This window comes from Anopheles moucheti, chromosome 2 (assembly GCF_943734755.1).
Source record: "Anopheles moucheti chromosome 2, idAnoMoucSN_F20_07, whole genome shotgun sequence".
NCBI lineage: Eukaryota > Metazoa > Arthropoda > Insecta > Diptera > Culicidae > Anopheles > Anopheles moucheti.
The window spans coordinates 91877951-91894782 of NC_069140.1; the positions used below are offsets into that span (position 1 = coordinate 91877951).

Below are 16832 nucleotides of genomic sequence, written 5' to 3' on the forward strand. Positions count from 1 at the left end.
AGTGTTACCCTTGAACTAATTTCCGAACGATGTTTAATCTGCTTAGGGGATTAACAGCATCGGAGGGTTTTCTAAAATAGCCTTGTCCTTCGCTGGCTGTCATCACATCAGCGCTCACTTTCAACCGAGAGTCCTTGACAATCGCCCGAGTACTTTGGTGTGCGCTGTAATTCGTGTTAATTAAACCATTACATGTTTTTTGTACGCTGCTGCCTTGCCCTCGATGCTGCAGTTTGCCACCAAAGTTCCAGGGCAGAGGGACGCGCGGGAAAAAGCATTCCCCCCGCCCCGGGTTCGCAAGGACATCCACCTGCAAGCAACTAGTGGTTCACTTCCGACGCATCAAGAACGCCGCAACGCATCGCTTATCCGGAACAAGAACTCGCGAAATTGGGCCTGTCGATGGCGTTAAACCAAGGGAATCGCATGCGTTGCGTGTTTATTTACTTTTTAACCCCAACCTATTTGTGGCCGGCTAAAGCTACCGATGACGAGAGAGAGAGAGAAAAAAAACATGCCTGTGGCAATAAACAAACAAAACGATACGCTATCTACCATTGAGATGTGTGAAAAATCGAGGGAAAGGGGGGCCACAGGGGAACATGAAATGCCGTTCGCTAGTTTCCGAATAGAATCGTTTGTTTATCGCATCTGCCACCGGGTTACCATGGGTGGGTTAGATACGGGGAAGGGGATAAAACTAAATTTAGTCCTATCGCTGCGAGATCCACCAAAGACCACCGATCGAGCGGATTTAGACCCGCCGGACTGGCGTTGATGTTGTTTGGGTAGAAATGATTGGCATACGAGTCGATAGTCGCACTTTTATTTGCTCCCCGATCGAATCAATCAACAATTGAAGCAGGAAATCGTTACCATTAAAGCAACACTGCAAATCATTGATCAAACATGTCGGTTGATTTGCTGTTTTATTTAGAAAAAAATAACCAGTTAGTGTTCACGAAAAAAAACGTCAGATACGTTCAGATATATTGAATACATTTCTTTGTTTCTAATAATTAGATATACGGAAAAAATGGTTTGAGTGATTTGCAATATTGGATTTATTCATCATACTAACGAATTTTAACTTTAAATCGGGACGGGAAAGATCGCTCTTGTTCTTCATTTATGCCGAGGTATTCCACATTTTGACAGTGGAATTCTTAGATTCTGTGCTTTCCTATAACGCTTCATGATTATGATGTCACAAAATATTAGGTTCTAGGACTGTCAACTACAAGCCATAAGTCCATTATTAGAAAATCCTTTGTTTTATAATCAAACTTCACTTAGTTTGCCTCCATAAATATGAATGATACTTTGGGGAAACGAGGAATAATTACCTAAATTTGCCAGCAGTACATTTCCTTTTCTTAAATAATGCAAAGCCAAATAGAAAGAAAACTACATTGGATGATTTACAAACTGTTTATGGAAATTTTCAATCAAGGAAAATTGAATTGACTTATGAGGTGCAATTCTATTAATACACTTTAATATATACAGTATATTATGTTGGTTGGGAATAATACCAGCCTGACATGAATCATATAAAATAAGCATGTGATGAAACATGTCAGGACCAAGACATTATTATTACGACCAAAAACATAAAATTATGAAAGTGTATTTCTAACTCATAATTCAACAACTTCTAAAACTAAACATCTATTTTTTTTAATTAAAAATTAAATTCCTCCATTTTGTTTTTTTTTTAATTTCCCCTTTACGCAAGATCCGCTTAGTCAAGAGCAGTTAATCCTGCGATCCCTACGCAAGATACGGCGAAAATAGCACACGTCTCAGGAGAGCACTCAACTGCTGGTCGGGCAGTTTGCAATGGGCCGAATCTCAGATAGCGCAGCGCAACACTTCAACCGGTGGTGCAGTTACAAAATTAGTGCGTCTAAACATAGCGGACACGGATTTCGAACAGGTCCGCCTGCCCTGCCGTAACGTTGCGGGTACCTCGGAGCAAAGCAATCGATCAGGACCATCACCGATCATGGGAACGGCCCAGTTGCACTCAACGGACAACAAACATCGTCCCGGTGATGTCCGTCACGCAGAAGTACCGATTGTCAAATGAATCATCTTCGAACCTACCCGAACCGGACCGTCACTCATCATGTTCGGTTGTTTTTTTTTCCTGTGGTTGTGGCGAACGTATCGTGCGGCTGAAGATTTTTCTGTCAAGAACGAGTATTTTCTTACAACTGCTCGGTTCAACGATAGGAAAAAATAACAACCGGCAAATAACAGGATGTGGTTAAGTAAAAAATGTATCCAAACGCACAGGGAATGAATTGTGCAATGGTCGTATTTTCCACTGAAAGCGATCGTTACTCAACGGGTATTAAAATGCGTTTGAATGTTTTTGTCTGCCACATTTAATTACCTCCTTCAACTTGAGGAAGTAAAAAGGGCATAAAACTATAAACTATAAACTAACAGAAAAATTCGTTCCTCAATGGAGGCGCATGGTGCTGCATAATTCAACCAAACAAATAATAATTTACCGCACGATTCTCTCCCAAGCGGAGTGATGTTGTAATGGTTTGTAATTTTTTTATGACAAATTTAATTATCCTTCAAAATGCGGATAGGAAAAGAGCATAAAATAAAATAAAACTCAAAAAATAATTATTCCTCAATGGAGACGCATGGTGCTTCACAAGTGAATCGTTCGAAACATAAGCTACCACACGTTTATGTACGCTCATCGGTTCGCACTTGTTGAGCGTTTGTGTCGTATTTATATAATCGTAAAGTTTCCCACCGTTTACTCTACCGCTTAAGTAAAACCATAACGCCAATCGGGCAGTAATAATTAGCTTGCAAAGAAGAAATCAACCCACTAAATCGCACACAGTACAAGGTGTAGGATGTGTTTTGGGCGCGTGCCAGCAGTAGTATGGTAGAAATATGGGACACACTGGCATGATGTTTGCACCAGAAGGTGAATATCTGCTTAAATTTAATGCGTTAAGGATGGGATGTCTAAATAGCATCAACCAGACGATTGTCACCGGTAAGTCTCGGTTGCTTCTATTCCCCTTTCTTCATAGTAAATTAAAATAAAAAAAACCCCTTTCGTAAGCAACCAGCGCACGAGACGGGACCAAGCATATATATGTCACATTTGCTTGCGATCAGATGGTTTAGAAATTGTTTTTTTTACAGTGGAGCGTTTTACACGATCACGTTTCCTAATCGGTGTTGTCTCATTATTTGCTTCACATCGCAAGAGTTACACACACTGGCGTCTAATACACACGTTTATGTCACACAATCGTCCCACCGGAAGTGAGCAGAACAAAATGTCCGTCCTGTACAGTACGCGACACAAGCACATGAATCGAATATTTCCCCTTTGGGAACGGGTATGAGATAGATCCGCCGACGGTCGACTGTCACTACCGACTGACTGTGCTCGCACCGGACCGGGTCTTCCGAAGGCCACCAAGTGCAAGTGCGTACGCAGTCAAACCATCCCTTCCCCCACGGGTCCCACGGTTGTTTCCAACGATTTCTCCAAAAAGGATCTCTCCCCCACCCCCTCATCGGTGTGTGTGTGTGTATCTCCGCTGACGTTTGTTTTGCCCCGAAACCATTTTCCGGGCGCCCCCGGTAACGGTTGCAGATTTTCTCAATCCCATGTGTTTTGGCCGAAAAGGTGGTGCGGTGCAGAGGTGAAGGTGGTGAAGTTTTTACTGCTCCATTGCAATCCGCAAAACCCCCTTTCGAGCAACACTCCCAAGGTTTTGAAGTGGTTTAGTGAAGTTTTGCGGAGGAGTTTTGTTTTCCTTTGGTTTAGGGTGTGCCAATATGTTGAGATCGGGCGGGTGTTTTTTTGTTGTTGTGTGGGTTAGAGTTACCCCAAACGAAGGGAAGCTGCTGCAAAGGGGGCTGAACTGTGGTAATGGGTGACATATGGTTTTACTAGCTATGGGATTTTATATTTTGAAAATCACCACATATTCAACATGCCGCCGGGTTCGTGCGCCGGATCGCTGTTCCGAGGGGATTTCGGTTAGATCATTCAACCAGGGTTCATAATGTTTTCCTTGCTCGCGTTTTCCTTTTCGTACTATTTTATCCATTCATTCACAGCAAAGGAAGATACGTTTGACGTCAATATAATTATTGCCACCGTCGCAAACGCTCGCGTCATTTCGATCGCGATCGAGTTTTCGTACACAAACACACCCACAAAAACCACACACCGGAAGAGCGTGTGGGCGATCCCGAAAGACGATGATCTTCGATCTTCACTGGTAATGATTATAATAATAAAAATAAATCTCCTTGCCAGCCGATCGCAAGATGTTTCGGTGCGCGCAGCGAGACTGCGAAACGGCACGATCGTTTTCCAATGATCAGCGAATGTCGCTATAAATTTCCCTCTAATGGCTGAACTTGGATCTTCCTTGTCAGCGCGTTCGTGGTTTATCGTTCGCGAACGTAGCTCTCCCCAAAGTTTGGTCGTCTAAATGGCGTTGCTAACTGGAAGTTATTGTTCTCGAGATAGTTTCACCTTTTTTGACTGCCATTTGGTTTCCATTTTTCCATTTCTTTTCAGTTCGTTCAAGGTTAGGCTATAATGTTGGAGAGCTAAATTGCCCAAAACCTTCGCCAATCGCTGAACACACATTCCAGCCAAACTGGTAGACTTTTCAGCATTTTTGCATTGCTGGAAATAGAAATCTGCAAACCATTCACCGTCTGGCTCAAGTGAGTGCAAATATTTTCGCTCAAGTGGCGTCTGGATTGGATGGATTTTTTTTTGTTGGTTTCACCCCTATCCATTTCAACCTGATGTGCCAGATGGTTGTGGGACCGTGATCGTGGTGATCGCATTGCATGTTTATAGCATCATATGAAACCGATTCAAAAATTCCATCGACACACCCAAAGTACTGCTTGGTGAACGATTTTCGATGACGTTAAATAAATTGGAGAGATGAAGACCTGTTTCCATGCGGTGCAGTGCTATTGCTGTTCCCGAGTACAGTTCGGAAAATAATTGTATGATTATTATATTAATTATTTAAGTTTAAATCGAAGAAATGCAAAAGATGTAAAATGGAGATGTGTAGATTTGAAATAAAATTAGTTTAGACCGCAAAATGAGAGACCCTAGATGTCTTCCGAATATCGCAAAGCAAGGTGCAATTCTTGGAATAAAGATATACAGGCAGTCCCCGAGATACGCTATTATAGCGAACCGCTATAACCCGGGAAAAATCCGCGTAACTCGAATTTCCGCGTAAGTCGAATCGTGGTGCAATTTCGTTTATACCTCAAAGTCACAGAGTCGACTTCCTTCTCTGCATTGGATTTATGCAACGGATCAGGCGATTTTTAGAAAGGTTACATTAAAATAAGCTAAAAACAAATGTTTTATGTGACATAAAAGATATTTTCGACCAATTTTTCACCATTTTGCTTAAATTTTGTGCTATAAACTAGCTCAGCTGTCAAATTTCGCGTATGTCAAAAAACCGCGTATCTCCGAATCCGCGTATAAGAGGATCCGCGTATCTCGGGGACTGCCTGTATATCGATATATCTAAACCTACGACATCAGATATGTTCTTATGTAGCAGAAGTCAAAGATCGTGGGCAAAATGATCTCATAGATCATCATGAGAGCTTCCATGAGGTTGGAATTAGTGGTTAAAAGATGGAGAAACATCTGAACAAGCTAGACATTGCTGTATGAAAGTGTCAATCTATATGCTGAAAGTGCCTTAAATACGCATTTGTATACAGCTCACTGTCATGCTCCTAATAGATGTATTGGTATAGGTATATATTTACCCAAAGTCTCTCAATATCCCTGTCTTAAAGCTGTAATTTTCTCCAAATCTCAAATGATGAGAATTCTCCAATAAATTTGAGGCCATGGAAGAGTTGACCCTCTATTCCTTCTATTCGCAAATAAATTAGTAATCTTATAGTTATGTTACGAACTGTACAACAAATATGTGTGATTTATTATTCCTTAAAAGCAAAAACAAAAAGCTCTCGCCCTGCAATTCGGTTGCAATCCATCAACAGTTTACCGATGAATGAATTTAAACATCATTGGTACGCTATATTTTTTTTCATTTGTTGCTGACAAGACACGCTGCAGACAGCACTAAACCGCCCTGGCTTTCCCGGACGGTGTGCCGGTGATGAATTAGATGGTTAAATATTTCGCTAAATCAAAACAACGAATTCTACCGTCTGCACCAACCAACATACACTGATCGTGCTTGAGAAACGGGGGAAGAGCGTTCAAAGAAAAAGTTTGCCAAATGGACTACGATCTGCGAGAGAAATGTGAATTTATTTTCGTTAGCAGTACGCCCGAATGCGTGTGCTCGGTGAGCCAGTGACAGCACACCACAGGTTCAGTGTGCAGGTGACATGGGAGGTGGATGGTTTTTTTCTTCTTGGATTTCATTTCTATTACCTTTCGAAACGCGTCACAACCGCTGAAAGGAAACGGTTGGTGTGTGTGGCCATTGGGAAGAAGGAAAAGCAACGTGAGAGTTTGTCGAAAGATTTGTCTACAACACTGTGGCAGAACGCGTGTAGAAGAGAACATTGCTGTTGAAAAAAACGCGGCTTCTCAGATGACGTTTTTGCCGAACTGTGTCATTAGTCAAAAAGGGTGACTTTTTAATGATAAATTATTTAAAAAAAATTATTATAATAAAATAATGATAAATTAAAGATAAAAATAAAAGATGCAAAGACACAAATTAAATATTACAAAAATCAATTCCCAATCATTTTTATAAGCACAATATGATATTGTGTATGTTATTATTTTTTTAAAACAATTTTTATAAAAACTAACTATTTTTACTTAATTGTTACGTGTATCTAGTAACTTACCAGTAGTGGAAAAAATTGTTCAGCGCACTGTTCTGCACGCTCAGCGGATCGGTTATGCTCAGGTTGGCAAAGAGGTCCGACGCGGGCGCCTCGTCAGCGATCCCACTGTCATCCTCCGTGTCGCTCGTATCATTTTCGCCCTCCTCCTCATCATCATCATCCCCATCGCCACCGTCATCGTTGTTGTTGTTGTGCGGTCGCCGCTGGTGTTGTTCTTCACCCTGCTCGTCGTTGTCTTCCGGCAAGTGTGCCAGGAAGCGTGGAATTTGTGGGTTGAAAAAGTTCATCCTAAACACCTATTCACTGTACGCTACGCGGTGTTGAAACGGGGCACACACATCTACCCTAAACGGCTTAGTGAAGGTATAGGAGGAGGTGATCACGGTGTGCAAAGGTGCACTTTTTTCGATCGCTTTACACTTTCCAACACAATTCGCGTTCGCTTTTGGCGGTATTTGAATATGTACGCGTGCCGATGATATAACGAAGCACTGTGTGCGAATTCACTTTGATAAACGCGCAAAACGCCCCCTAAAACGCTTACAAGGGGGTAGTTTTTCCCTCCCCTCTTATGTTGGCAGGTTTCTCTTACGCAATCGTGATCACTTTAAGGTGGAACTGGTTAACACACGTGTGGGTTTGTTCGACTGCATCTTACAGAGTGTCACCCTTCGATGAGCTCAATAAATCAGTTAAACTTTCTAGTGCGAATTTGCAGAACCACAATCACAACACATTCTGTGAACGATTAATAAAAACATACCTCGATTAAATTAATAGTTTGGCCTGCGTTTGCACCAAAACACTTATCACACAATGACCACACAAAGCTTACATCGGTCGGAAGCAACATTTGCGAATTGCTGTTCGTTCGGCGGTGTACTGATTGGCTAACCCCAAAAACTGGCACCGGATCGCGGACGACTGCTCCGACAGTCGTTGTGTTCGCTAAGGAGCGGCGTTGAAAGGCACCAAAATATGAATCCCTGCAAGCGGTACACAACGAATTGCGCACCAGTCCGCCAGAAGCGCGTATGCGCAACCCTTAAGGATCGAGACGACCATCAAACGCGTTGGGTCAAGCGCACGTCAAACCGCCTGTTCAAAAAAAAAAAACCCGCCGAAATGGAAATAGAAGCGAAAAAATAGAACCTTCCACGTGAGATGGGATGCGAGGAGAGAAAAGAAAAAGAGAATAAACCAATATAATACTTTCAGGCGTGCGACAAAATAGGCAACCCACCGCTGGACGGATGGACGTTTTGTCAATCAGCGGTTGTTTTGGTCGCTTTGTAGTGTGCGTGTTGGGCTAACCTTGGAGCCTGCAAGAAGCTGCTTGGGGCGTGGGAAAAAACACACACACACAACGTTACATGATCCACGTCTGAGGTGGCCGGAAATTTGTCATCGTCCATTGCGGATTGATTTGAAGCGGTCATTTAGCGAAGTGCAGGATCGTTTAAAATTAGACGAGATGCTTTTTTGCTTCCTTTCGTCTTCAAGTTCAAGACCCCCCCCCATGATTAGGCTGGGGATGGTGCCGTGGGAAAATGAAAATATACACTGCGAGCGGCACAAGAAGTAATCAAAACCAGGAACTAGCAGATATGGCCGAGTGTGTGACAGTGAAATTGAGAGTTATGGGTGTATTCTTATGTGGCACTTCCGACGACAGGTTTACTATTTATGAGTTATGATCTCAGCACCGCTCATCTGTGTGGCGCTTGGTTTGGTAAATGATGCCACTTAGTATTAATTACTACCCCGGAGGTGTTAAAGATGGATGCTGACGAACTGCGTGACATCAACAGGTTGTGGTTGCGATGGGGAAGAATTAAGTTCCTGAGAAAAGTTCTCATGAACTCTTAAAAATGTTTTATTTTAATTTGTTTTATATTATAATCTTATTTTTTAATCACTATAATTAAGATAAATGTTGCAATATTGACCAGTTTGATACATAATTTACTTTATATTAACACTTTAAATTATTAAAAATTGCATAATTTTACAACCAACATAATTATAAAATAAAAATTGAATAAGAAATAATATTGAATATCGAATAAATATAAATTATATAAATAACGCAATTTCCCGAGTTAAGCGAAAACTCAAAAACATGTTACATTAAAATATTATAAACATAATTTTTGGTAAAAGCTTTAGAGTAAGTAAACGTAAAAGTATCAGTTATCAATTTGCTTAATAACGTGCAGAGAAGAAATCGATCCCTGAATACTAAATATAAACGATATTATAAAGGGAATTATATATTATTAGGAAATTAGAAAGTTACGCGAACTTCTCTGCACATAAATATCTGCAAACATAAATATAGGAAACGAATTAAATTCGCTACTCGCACATCGGTACGGTTAGTATTGAACGCATTTTTCTGAACCTATCTCATCATTTTCAAACACCAACACGAGCAATGAATGGAATTTTGGTGGCGTGTAATCGTTTCTTAAAACACTAAACAGCGACCCGAAGAATGTATCGTTCGCCACGATCACGTTCATGAGCACATTCCCATTCGAAAAGGATGGGTGGTGGAGGTGTATTGATATTGCTAATTGGAATATTATTCATCCACCCTTAGCTTTCGATTGTTGATGTTATTGTTACCGTCAGTTACAGATGACGAAGAACAGTCGGAATGGGTACGTTTGCATACTCTCAAATAGCTCATTGTTTGATCTGTTTAATCCATTGTTTTTGTGTTATTATTCTGAGTAGTGTAATTAACTAAATACCAATTCCGTGCTACATGTTATAAGGAGTTTTTTTTTAAATAATTATTCCTCAGCGAGGCATACCTCGTTAAAGAGATTTTTGGCACACAGTTAGGAGGAACCCATCCATTAATCTTATAATTTGTGTAGCTAACTGTGATTTATCTCACGTCACTTCCTTTACCACACATCGTTAAGCGATTTCAACGGTTGGCAACGCTTGCTGAGATTGTTTTTTGTGTTAGTGGTGCACACATTGTCGTACGTAATATTTGTATCGGGAGTTGATTTAGATTTTTTGGTAGGAAATTAATTAATTATTTAACACAGTGTGTACCATAACTATACGTACCTATATGATATCTCTATAAAAAAATTGTCTGATACATACAAATACAGAAAATTTTCCCCATACTGAGCGATAGATTGGAATGTAAAAATAGTGATATAAACAAAACTCGAAGGATTTTATCTCATTTCGAAGGAAACATTTAGCCGTTGGTCAGACATGATATGCTTATATGCTGCCCAGATCACTTTAATCAGAGAACCTGCTGATGAACTTGTGACGATGGCCACAAATGTAGAATTGGAAAATAAAAACAATGCCATTTAAAAACTTCAAAGAACTCGCGGAGTTACTAATGCCCCGGAAGAAGTTTCATACTGCAGAAGATTATCAAAAAAATCCTCAATAAAACAAAGACGTTCCAAAGGGTGGAACCACTCTCTTTATAGTACAATTTGCGTCCGTGATATGGTCCCCTTTACAACAGATTAAAATTGATTTCTTGGAGTCTATCCAAAGAAAATTCAGTAGAATTATGTTCTACAGACTATCTTGATCTAATGGAGTAGTCTTAAGTTATTGAGGCAGTAGCTGCGAGATGAATTGTTTTATATAAAAAAAAAACAAACAACAATGCAGTTATTAAATATTTGAGTGTTCACCTCATTTAGTAACAATTCTTATTCATTCCTTCACTAACACTCCATCGTAATCAAATTCTTCCAAAATCACTTTAATCTATTCACACCTTTCGAGTTCGTGCACCTTTTTCCGCTTAAACTTACCGCCACTTTACAACGAAAAAAAAAACGCAAAATCATGATTATGTCTAACGATTAAAACCGCAACAAATCCGAACGTTGGAATGCTCTCAATTAAACGGCCACAGTTCACCACACACACACACACACACACAAAAGCCCTCATCAATCACATTCGATTTGATTGCAACACATCATTCCATTCCCTCGCAATTTGTCACAGGATTGCGCACTTGCGAGCCACTTGCACCCACGAAAAAATTCATTCCATTCCCGTACGCGCGGACACAGACACGGAAGCGGTTGAAGGTCACGGAAAATCAACCTACCGTAGCAGAAGTACATCGCACTAGTATCGCACCAGTGGCATCTCATAAGTGAGACGACCATTAGGCGAATGCCATTACCGGTTGCTGTCGGCTTGCATAAAGAGTGAGCAGAGCTTGAATTACCAACGCAAGAGGCGGTTTCACGATCACGGCTGCAGTCTTTGTTTTGCAGCGAATCAAAAACTTTCGTTTACTTTCGCAACCGGCAGCAGAAGATGCGCCCCAAAACTTGTGCGATCGCGAGCCGGCACCATCGGGCAATTTGTGTGCCGAAAATGGCTTTCCGCATTGTGTTTGTTTGCACTTGCCCCGCGAATAAGACGAAGCGGGCGGCATGTTAGGGCGAAGGAAAATGAAAATAATGAACGACTTAGAAACAGAAACTCCGATGCTACTGTTCACACCGGTTTTTGCTAGGTAGATCGACATTAAGCGGTGGGGAAGTAGGAAAATCGGCACGAAACGAACATTTTCACCTAGAAAATGGGAACATTTGGCAAGAGTTTGGCAACGGTAAACGCTCGTAACATTCGTGGCATACTCGCATCTTGAAACCTTCACATTTTCAAAATTTATGTTTTTTTAAAGTTAAACTGTTTCTAAATGTAATACATTTTTAAAAGCAATTTTATTAAAATACTGATAAAAACATCTCTCAGTGGATTAATTCACAGTTCACGGTAGCGACAACTACCAAGCGCCCACTGTGCTGCCGTTGCAGGGCTCACCGGTGACGTCAATCGGATGTTGCAGGGCTCACGCCGCAACACGCAGGGTGAAGCGTACGAAAAATAAAACACCATGCAGCCCGAGGCCGGCAAATGTGGCCCAGAGCGAGAATACGAACCGTGTGCCAGCGCCGCTCGTCAGCAGCTTGGCCACGTTCAGATGCGGATGCGGTTTGCCGATGGCGGCGTTGAATTCGTTCACCTCGCACGCGTAACAGTACCCGATCGTAACGTTCGTACGCTGCCAGTCGATCCAATCGACCTGATCGCCCACATCCTTGCACAGCACGTACTCGCGCAGGATGACATCGGTCGGTATGTGCACGTTGTTCACACCGACGATCACGATGCCCGAGTTTTGGGCTTCGTTGTGCAGGATCTTGTAGTACAGCATCGGGGCCGGTGCGCGCCGCCGTCCCTCGGTCGGCTCAAAGTCTAGCCAGATCTCCCGGTAATCTCCATTGCCGTCCGCCAGCTTCTGCACACCGTACGTACCACTGTACACGGTGAGCTCCATGTCCCGCTCGCCGACAAAGTCGCGTATCGAAGCCTCAACGCGCTCCCAGTTGACACCGTTAAAGTTTTGCCACTGTGGGGCCGCGTTCAGGAACCAGAAGGTGGCGTTCTGCTCCGTGCCGTAGATAAAGTCTACCCGTGCGGCGATGTGTCCGCGGGCCATGTAGATACCGTTGTTGGTGTTCTGGACCAGTTCATCCGCTCTGGACTGGGAGTTGAGTATCGTAGCGATCGTTTCCCGTTGCGTGTTCACGGTGTACAGCGTATTGATGTTGACTCCCGCATAGTACGCACCCTGGTGCCAGGAGGGCCGTGGATTGCCGGACTGATAGCCACCGTTGGCACGGTTCATGCGATGGCGCACGTAGTGCGTATGGTAAAGCAGCTCATCGTAACACACATCGAACACATTGACCCAGCGGTTTGCCGACAGCTCAAAGCCCACATTCACAATCACCGACCCGTTGAAGCAGCGTTCCTGGGTGTTCCGGGCCGAGCTTGACCAGTAGGATGTGCAGGCGAAGTCCTGCATGCGGTGCGTTTGCCCATCGTAACTAAAAGTATCGTCTAACACACACTCAATAGTGATGGACCGTTTCTCGGGGAACAGCTTAAAGCCCTCCTGACACACCAACTCCACCGGAGCACCCGCGGGGAAAAGAACCTGTCTCGTCTCATCCTGAGGGTGCCAGAATTTCTCCGACCCAGGAATCAGTATGAGAGGTTGATGAGGAGAGGGCAACGCAGCTAACGGAACGGTACATCCACCAGCTGTGTGAGATAAGAAACGATGAATGTCCAGAATATCTGGAATGAATTTCTCCGGATGAGTTTCTTACACTGGAAAACATCTTCCGCTTTGGGGACATCACGAGCAACTGCAGCGTGAAGGTGACTCACTACAACCAGACACGATATGGTAAGCACTTGGCCCAACATATTGTTACCGTACGACTCTCGGGTATCAAATGAACTGATCGAATGCATTCCTTGCCGAACTTAAATCCATGTCCGAGGTGGAATAGACGACAGATAATCTGCTTATCGTCCCGATAAGCTCTCGGGCATTGTGTCTACGTTCGATACCTTCTTGACAATCGAAGAACAATTCCAATTCCAAAACGTACTGCAGGACAGTAAATGAAAGATAAGAAATGGGTTTTGATCGAGCATCTTTAGGTATATTCTGCGCCCAATACAATAAGTCATTCAGCATGGCAAGATAAAGCGGAATCGATACCAATCCCCTAGATCAGCAGGCTCGCTACGTTCAGCTGTGGCAGATGGCCAGTCACGCGGTTAAACTCATTCACCTCGCAAGCGTACGAATAGCCAAGAGCAATATTTTCCCGCTCCCAGTTGATCCATCCGATGCGGTCGCTTACGTCCGTGCAGAAGATGTAGTCCCGGCGGATCTCCTCCAGCGAGATGTGCACATTGTTCACACCGATCAGCACAATGCCCGAGTTTTGGGCTTCGTTGTGCAGGATCTTGTAGTACACCTTCGGCGCACGTACCCGCGACCGTCCGTTGGGGTCAAAGTTTAGGAAGATCTCGCGATGATCTCCATTGCCGTTGGCCTGCGTTTGCACACCGTACGTTCCACCGTACACGCGGACACGGATGTTGCGCGACGCTACGAACGTTTTGGCCGCCGCCTCGATACGCTCCCAATTGCCGGCGTTGAAGTTTTGCCACTGTGGCGCCGCGTTCAGGAACCAGAAGGTGGCGTTCTGCTGCGTGCCGTAGATAAAGTCCGCCCGTGCCGCAATGTGCCCGCGGGCCATGAAGATACCGTTGTCCGTGCCTTGCACCAGCTCGTCCGCTCGTGCCTGCGAGTTCAGGATGGTCGCAATGGTCGCACGCTGCGTGTTGACCGTGTAGAGCCCGTTGATGTTAACGCCCGTGTAGAAGTCACCCTGGTACCAGCCCGGACGGGGTACGCCCTGCTGGAATCCGGCATTCGCCGGGGTAAACTCGTGTATCAGATAGTGATTGTCGAACGTCACCTCGTCGTGGCAAACGTCCAAGATTTTTGGGAAGCGTGGGCCCACGTTAAAGCCAATCTCCACTATTCTGGCACCGTTGAAGCACTGCTGACTGGTACGGCGCGCCGTGCTCAGCCAGTTCTCCGTGCATGCAAAGTCCCGGAACGCAATCATCTGACTGTCGTAGTTGAACTGATCGTTGATGACGCAGGTGATCGTGATGGTGGACTTGCCCGGGAACAGGGCAAATCCATCCTGACAAGCGAGTTCCAGTGTTTCGCCAGCGTTCAGCTCGAGCAGACCATTGCTGGTGCTAGGATAGCGAAACTGATCCGTGCCTGGAATCAGAATCAGAGGCTGTGGACGAGGAAGATCTCCAGTGGTGCGGACCGAGCAAGCGGTTGCTATGGAGATGATAGACCAAAACATTGAGGTTAGCTCATCAGCAATTGGAAAATCTTCAAGATATCTTACCGAAATTCCCGATTTCCGGCACCTCTACCGGAATCTCGTGCCGGATATCGCGACCCTCCCCGAGCGATCCAATCGCACAGATCGTTACCAAACAGAGCAACCACTTCATATTGCTACGTTTACCTTGCCGAAAGTGCATTAAGCAGTACTTTAGCATGGGCATTTTATAGCCACCGTGGTTGGTAAGTCCTCACAAACCACACCCCCCTTGGGGGTGGATGTATTGTTTTGGGTGATAAGCAACCGAACAGAAGCACCTGTTCCAGCATTGGGTCGTGTCAGATTGTGACGCAAAGCTCGAGGTGAGTTTATCTTGGTGCGACGACCAAAACCCCAAGATTGTAAGCTGCGTTCATAAACATTGGATGATTTTGGAGTTAATCCTCCACGTACCCAATAGGGAAGCTGAAACAAAATCTAGTACTGAAACATACACAGACAGACAACACTGCTTGGAGGGGGGATTGAGGGTCTTGTTGAAGATTTGCAATGATAAGAAGTACAGAACCGTTACAATCGACATGATTATCTTATCTTATCCGGTTTCTGCTCGAAATAGTCGTAGCAAGTGTACCAGATTTGTGAGTGGCTGTCAAGATTCCTTCACTTCCTTCCCGGTGCCTCGTTTGCCAGTCATTAATTGGATTGTATTCGACCAGCCTTAACTCAGGGATTAGTGTCTTATCGCTGGAATGTGAATCAGAATTAATGGAGCAATCACCTATAAAAACCCCCGACAGCACCGTCATTAATTTGTCCAATCGGTTTGGCAAAAGTATGAAGTTCGTTCCAGTCTCTGGAGTGTTGTTGCTCTTGGTGGTGCAGGCAGCATGGGCTCGAGATATACCTCTGGCTCGAGATCTCCCGGAGGATGCTCCGTTGGATGTGTCGGAGTACGTCGGGTTTGGTGAGTAGTCTCCGGAGTGTTTGTTTCCGGGCAAAAGTGACCGCTTATGATATTCCGTTTCAGCCACCGGGTGCTCCGTTGCACTGAACGGTGATCTGCCACAGCCTCAGCCACTTTTCCTGATCCCGGGTACGGAGCAGTTCCGGTATCCAGCGACGTCCAGTGGAATTCTGACGTTGGACGCCGGTGAGCAGCTGGAACTGGCCTGTGCGGCCGGTTTCGACCTGTACCCCGAGCAAACCTCCATCCTGGTGACGTGCGTGATCGGCGATCAGTTCAACTACGAGAGCAAAATGTACACGTTTAGCGATTTTTCGTGCACGGCCAATTGGCGCAGTGTGGCACGCCGCACGGCAAGACGTTGCTACAACGATGCGACGATCGTCGAGATTGGGTTCGAGTTGGGTGCACGGTTTCCGAAGATACTGGACGTTTGCCATGACGAGGTGACGTTGGACAATCACTATCTGGTGCACGAGTTTACCCCGGCGAACGCGGGCTTCCAATCGGGTGTTCCACGGCCTGGTTGGATACAGGGGAACTTCTACACGGGCGTACCGGTCAACACACTGTACACGGTCAACATGCAGCGGGAAACGATCGCGACTATCCTGAGCTCGCAGTCGCGCGCTGACGAGCTGGTGCAAACGACAAACAACGGCATCTACATGGCCCGCGGGCACATTGCGGCACGGGCTGATTTCGTGTATGCGACACAGCAGAACGCCACCTTCTGGTTCCTGAACGCTGCGCCACAGTGGCAAAACTTCAACGCCGGCAATTGGGAGCGTATCGAGGCCTCGGTCAAAACGTTCGTTGCGTCTCGCAACATTCGTGTCCGCGTGTACGGTGGAACGTACGGTGTCCAAACGCAGGCTGACGGTAATGCAGATCACCACGAGATCTTCCTGGACTTTGATGGTAATGGCAGGACTCGGCTTAGAGCACCGAAGGTGTACTACAAGATCCTGCACAACGAAGCCCAAAACTCGGGCATTGTGCTGATCGGTGTGAACAATGTGCACATCTCGCTGGAGGAGATCCGCCGCGACTACATCTTCTGCACGGACGTAAGCAGCGGTATCACGTGGATCAATTGGGACCGGGAAAACCTGTCCAGAGGCTATTCGTACGCCTGCGAGGTGAATGAGTTTAACCGCGTGACTGGCCATCTGCCACAGCTAAACGTTGCGAGCCTGCTGATATGA

At 44.7% G+C, this 16832-nt stretch overlaps 2 protein-coding genes across 2 annotated transcripts; one reads left to right on the forward strand and one right to left on the reverse strand.

The window, feature by feature from the left end:
* Positions 1-11767: 11767 nt before the first annotated feature.
* LOC128300172 (uncharacterized) lies at positions 11768-14826 on the reverse strand. Its single transcript, XM_053036147.1, has 4 exons — positions 14718-14826; positions 13513-14647; positions 13095-13228; positions 11768-13026 (listed from the first exon to the last, which is right to left on the reverse strand). The coding sequence occupies exons 1-4, from the start codon at positions 14824-14826 to the stop codon at positions 11768-11770; spliced, it is 2637 nt and encodes an 878-aa protein (XP_052892107.1).
* A 668-nt stretch (positions 14827-15494) lies between these two features.
* On the forward strand, positions 15495-16832 carry LOC128298150 (uncharacterized). The gene is made up of 2 exons (XM_053033893.1): positions 15495-15624; positions 15688-16832. The coding sequence occupies exons 1-2, from the start codon at positions 15495-15497 to the stop codon at positions 16830-16832; spliced, it is 1275 nt and encodes a 424-aa protein (XP_052889853.1).

Coding starts and splice junctions, on each gene's coding strand:
- LOC128300172 (XM_053036147.1), bottom strand. CDS start 14,826: ATGAAGTGGTTGCTCTGTTTGGTAACGATCTGTGCGATTGGATCGCTC. Junction 14,648..14,717: donor GCCGGAAATCGGGAATTTCG/GTAAGATATCTT, acceptor TCATCTCCATAG/CAACCGCTTGCTCGGTCCGC. Junction 13,027..13,094: donor AGCGGAAGATGTTTTCCAGT/GTAAGAAACTCA, acceptor TATCTCACACAG/CTGGTGGATGTACCGTTCCG.
- LOC128298150 (XM_053033893.1), top strand. CDS start 15,495: ATGAAGTTCGTTCCAGTCTCTGGAGTGTTGTTGCTCTTGGTGGTGCAG. Junction 15,625..15,687: donor GTCGGAGTACGTCGGGTTTG/GTGAGTAGTCTC, acceptor ATTCCGTTTCAG/CCACCGGGTGCTCCGTTGCA.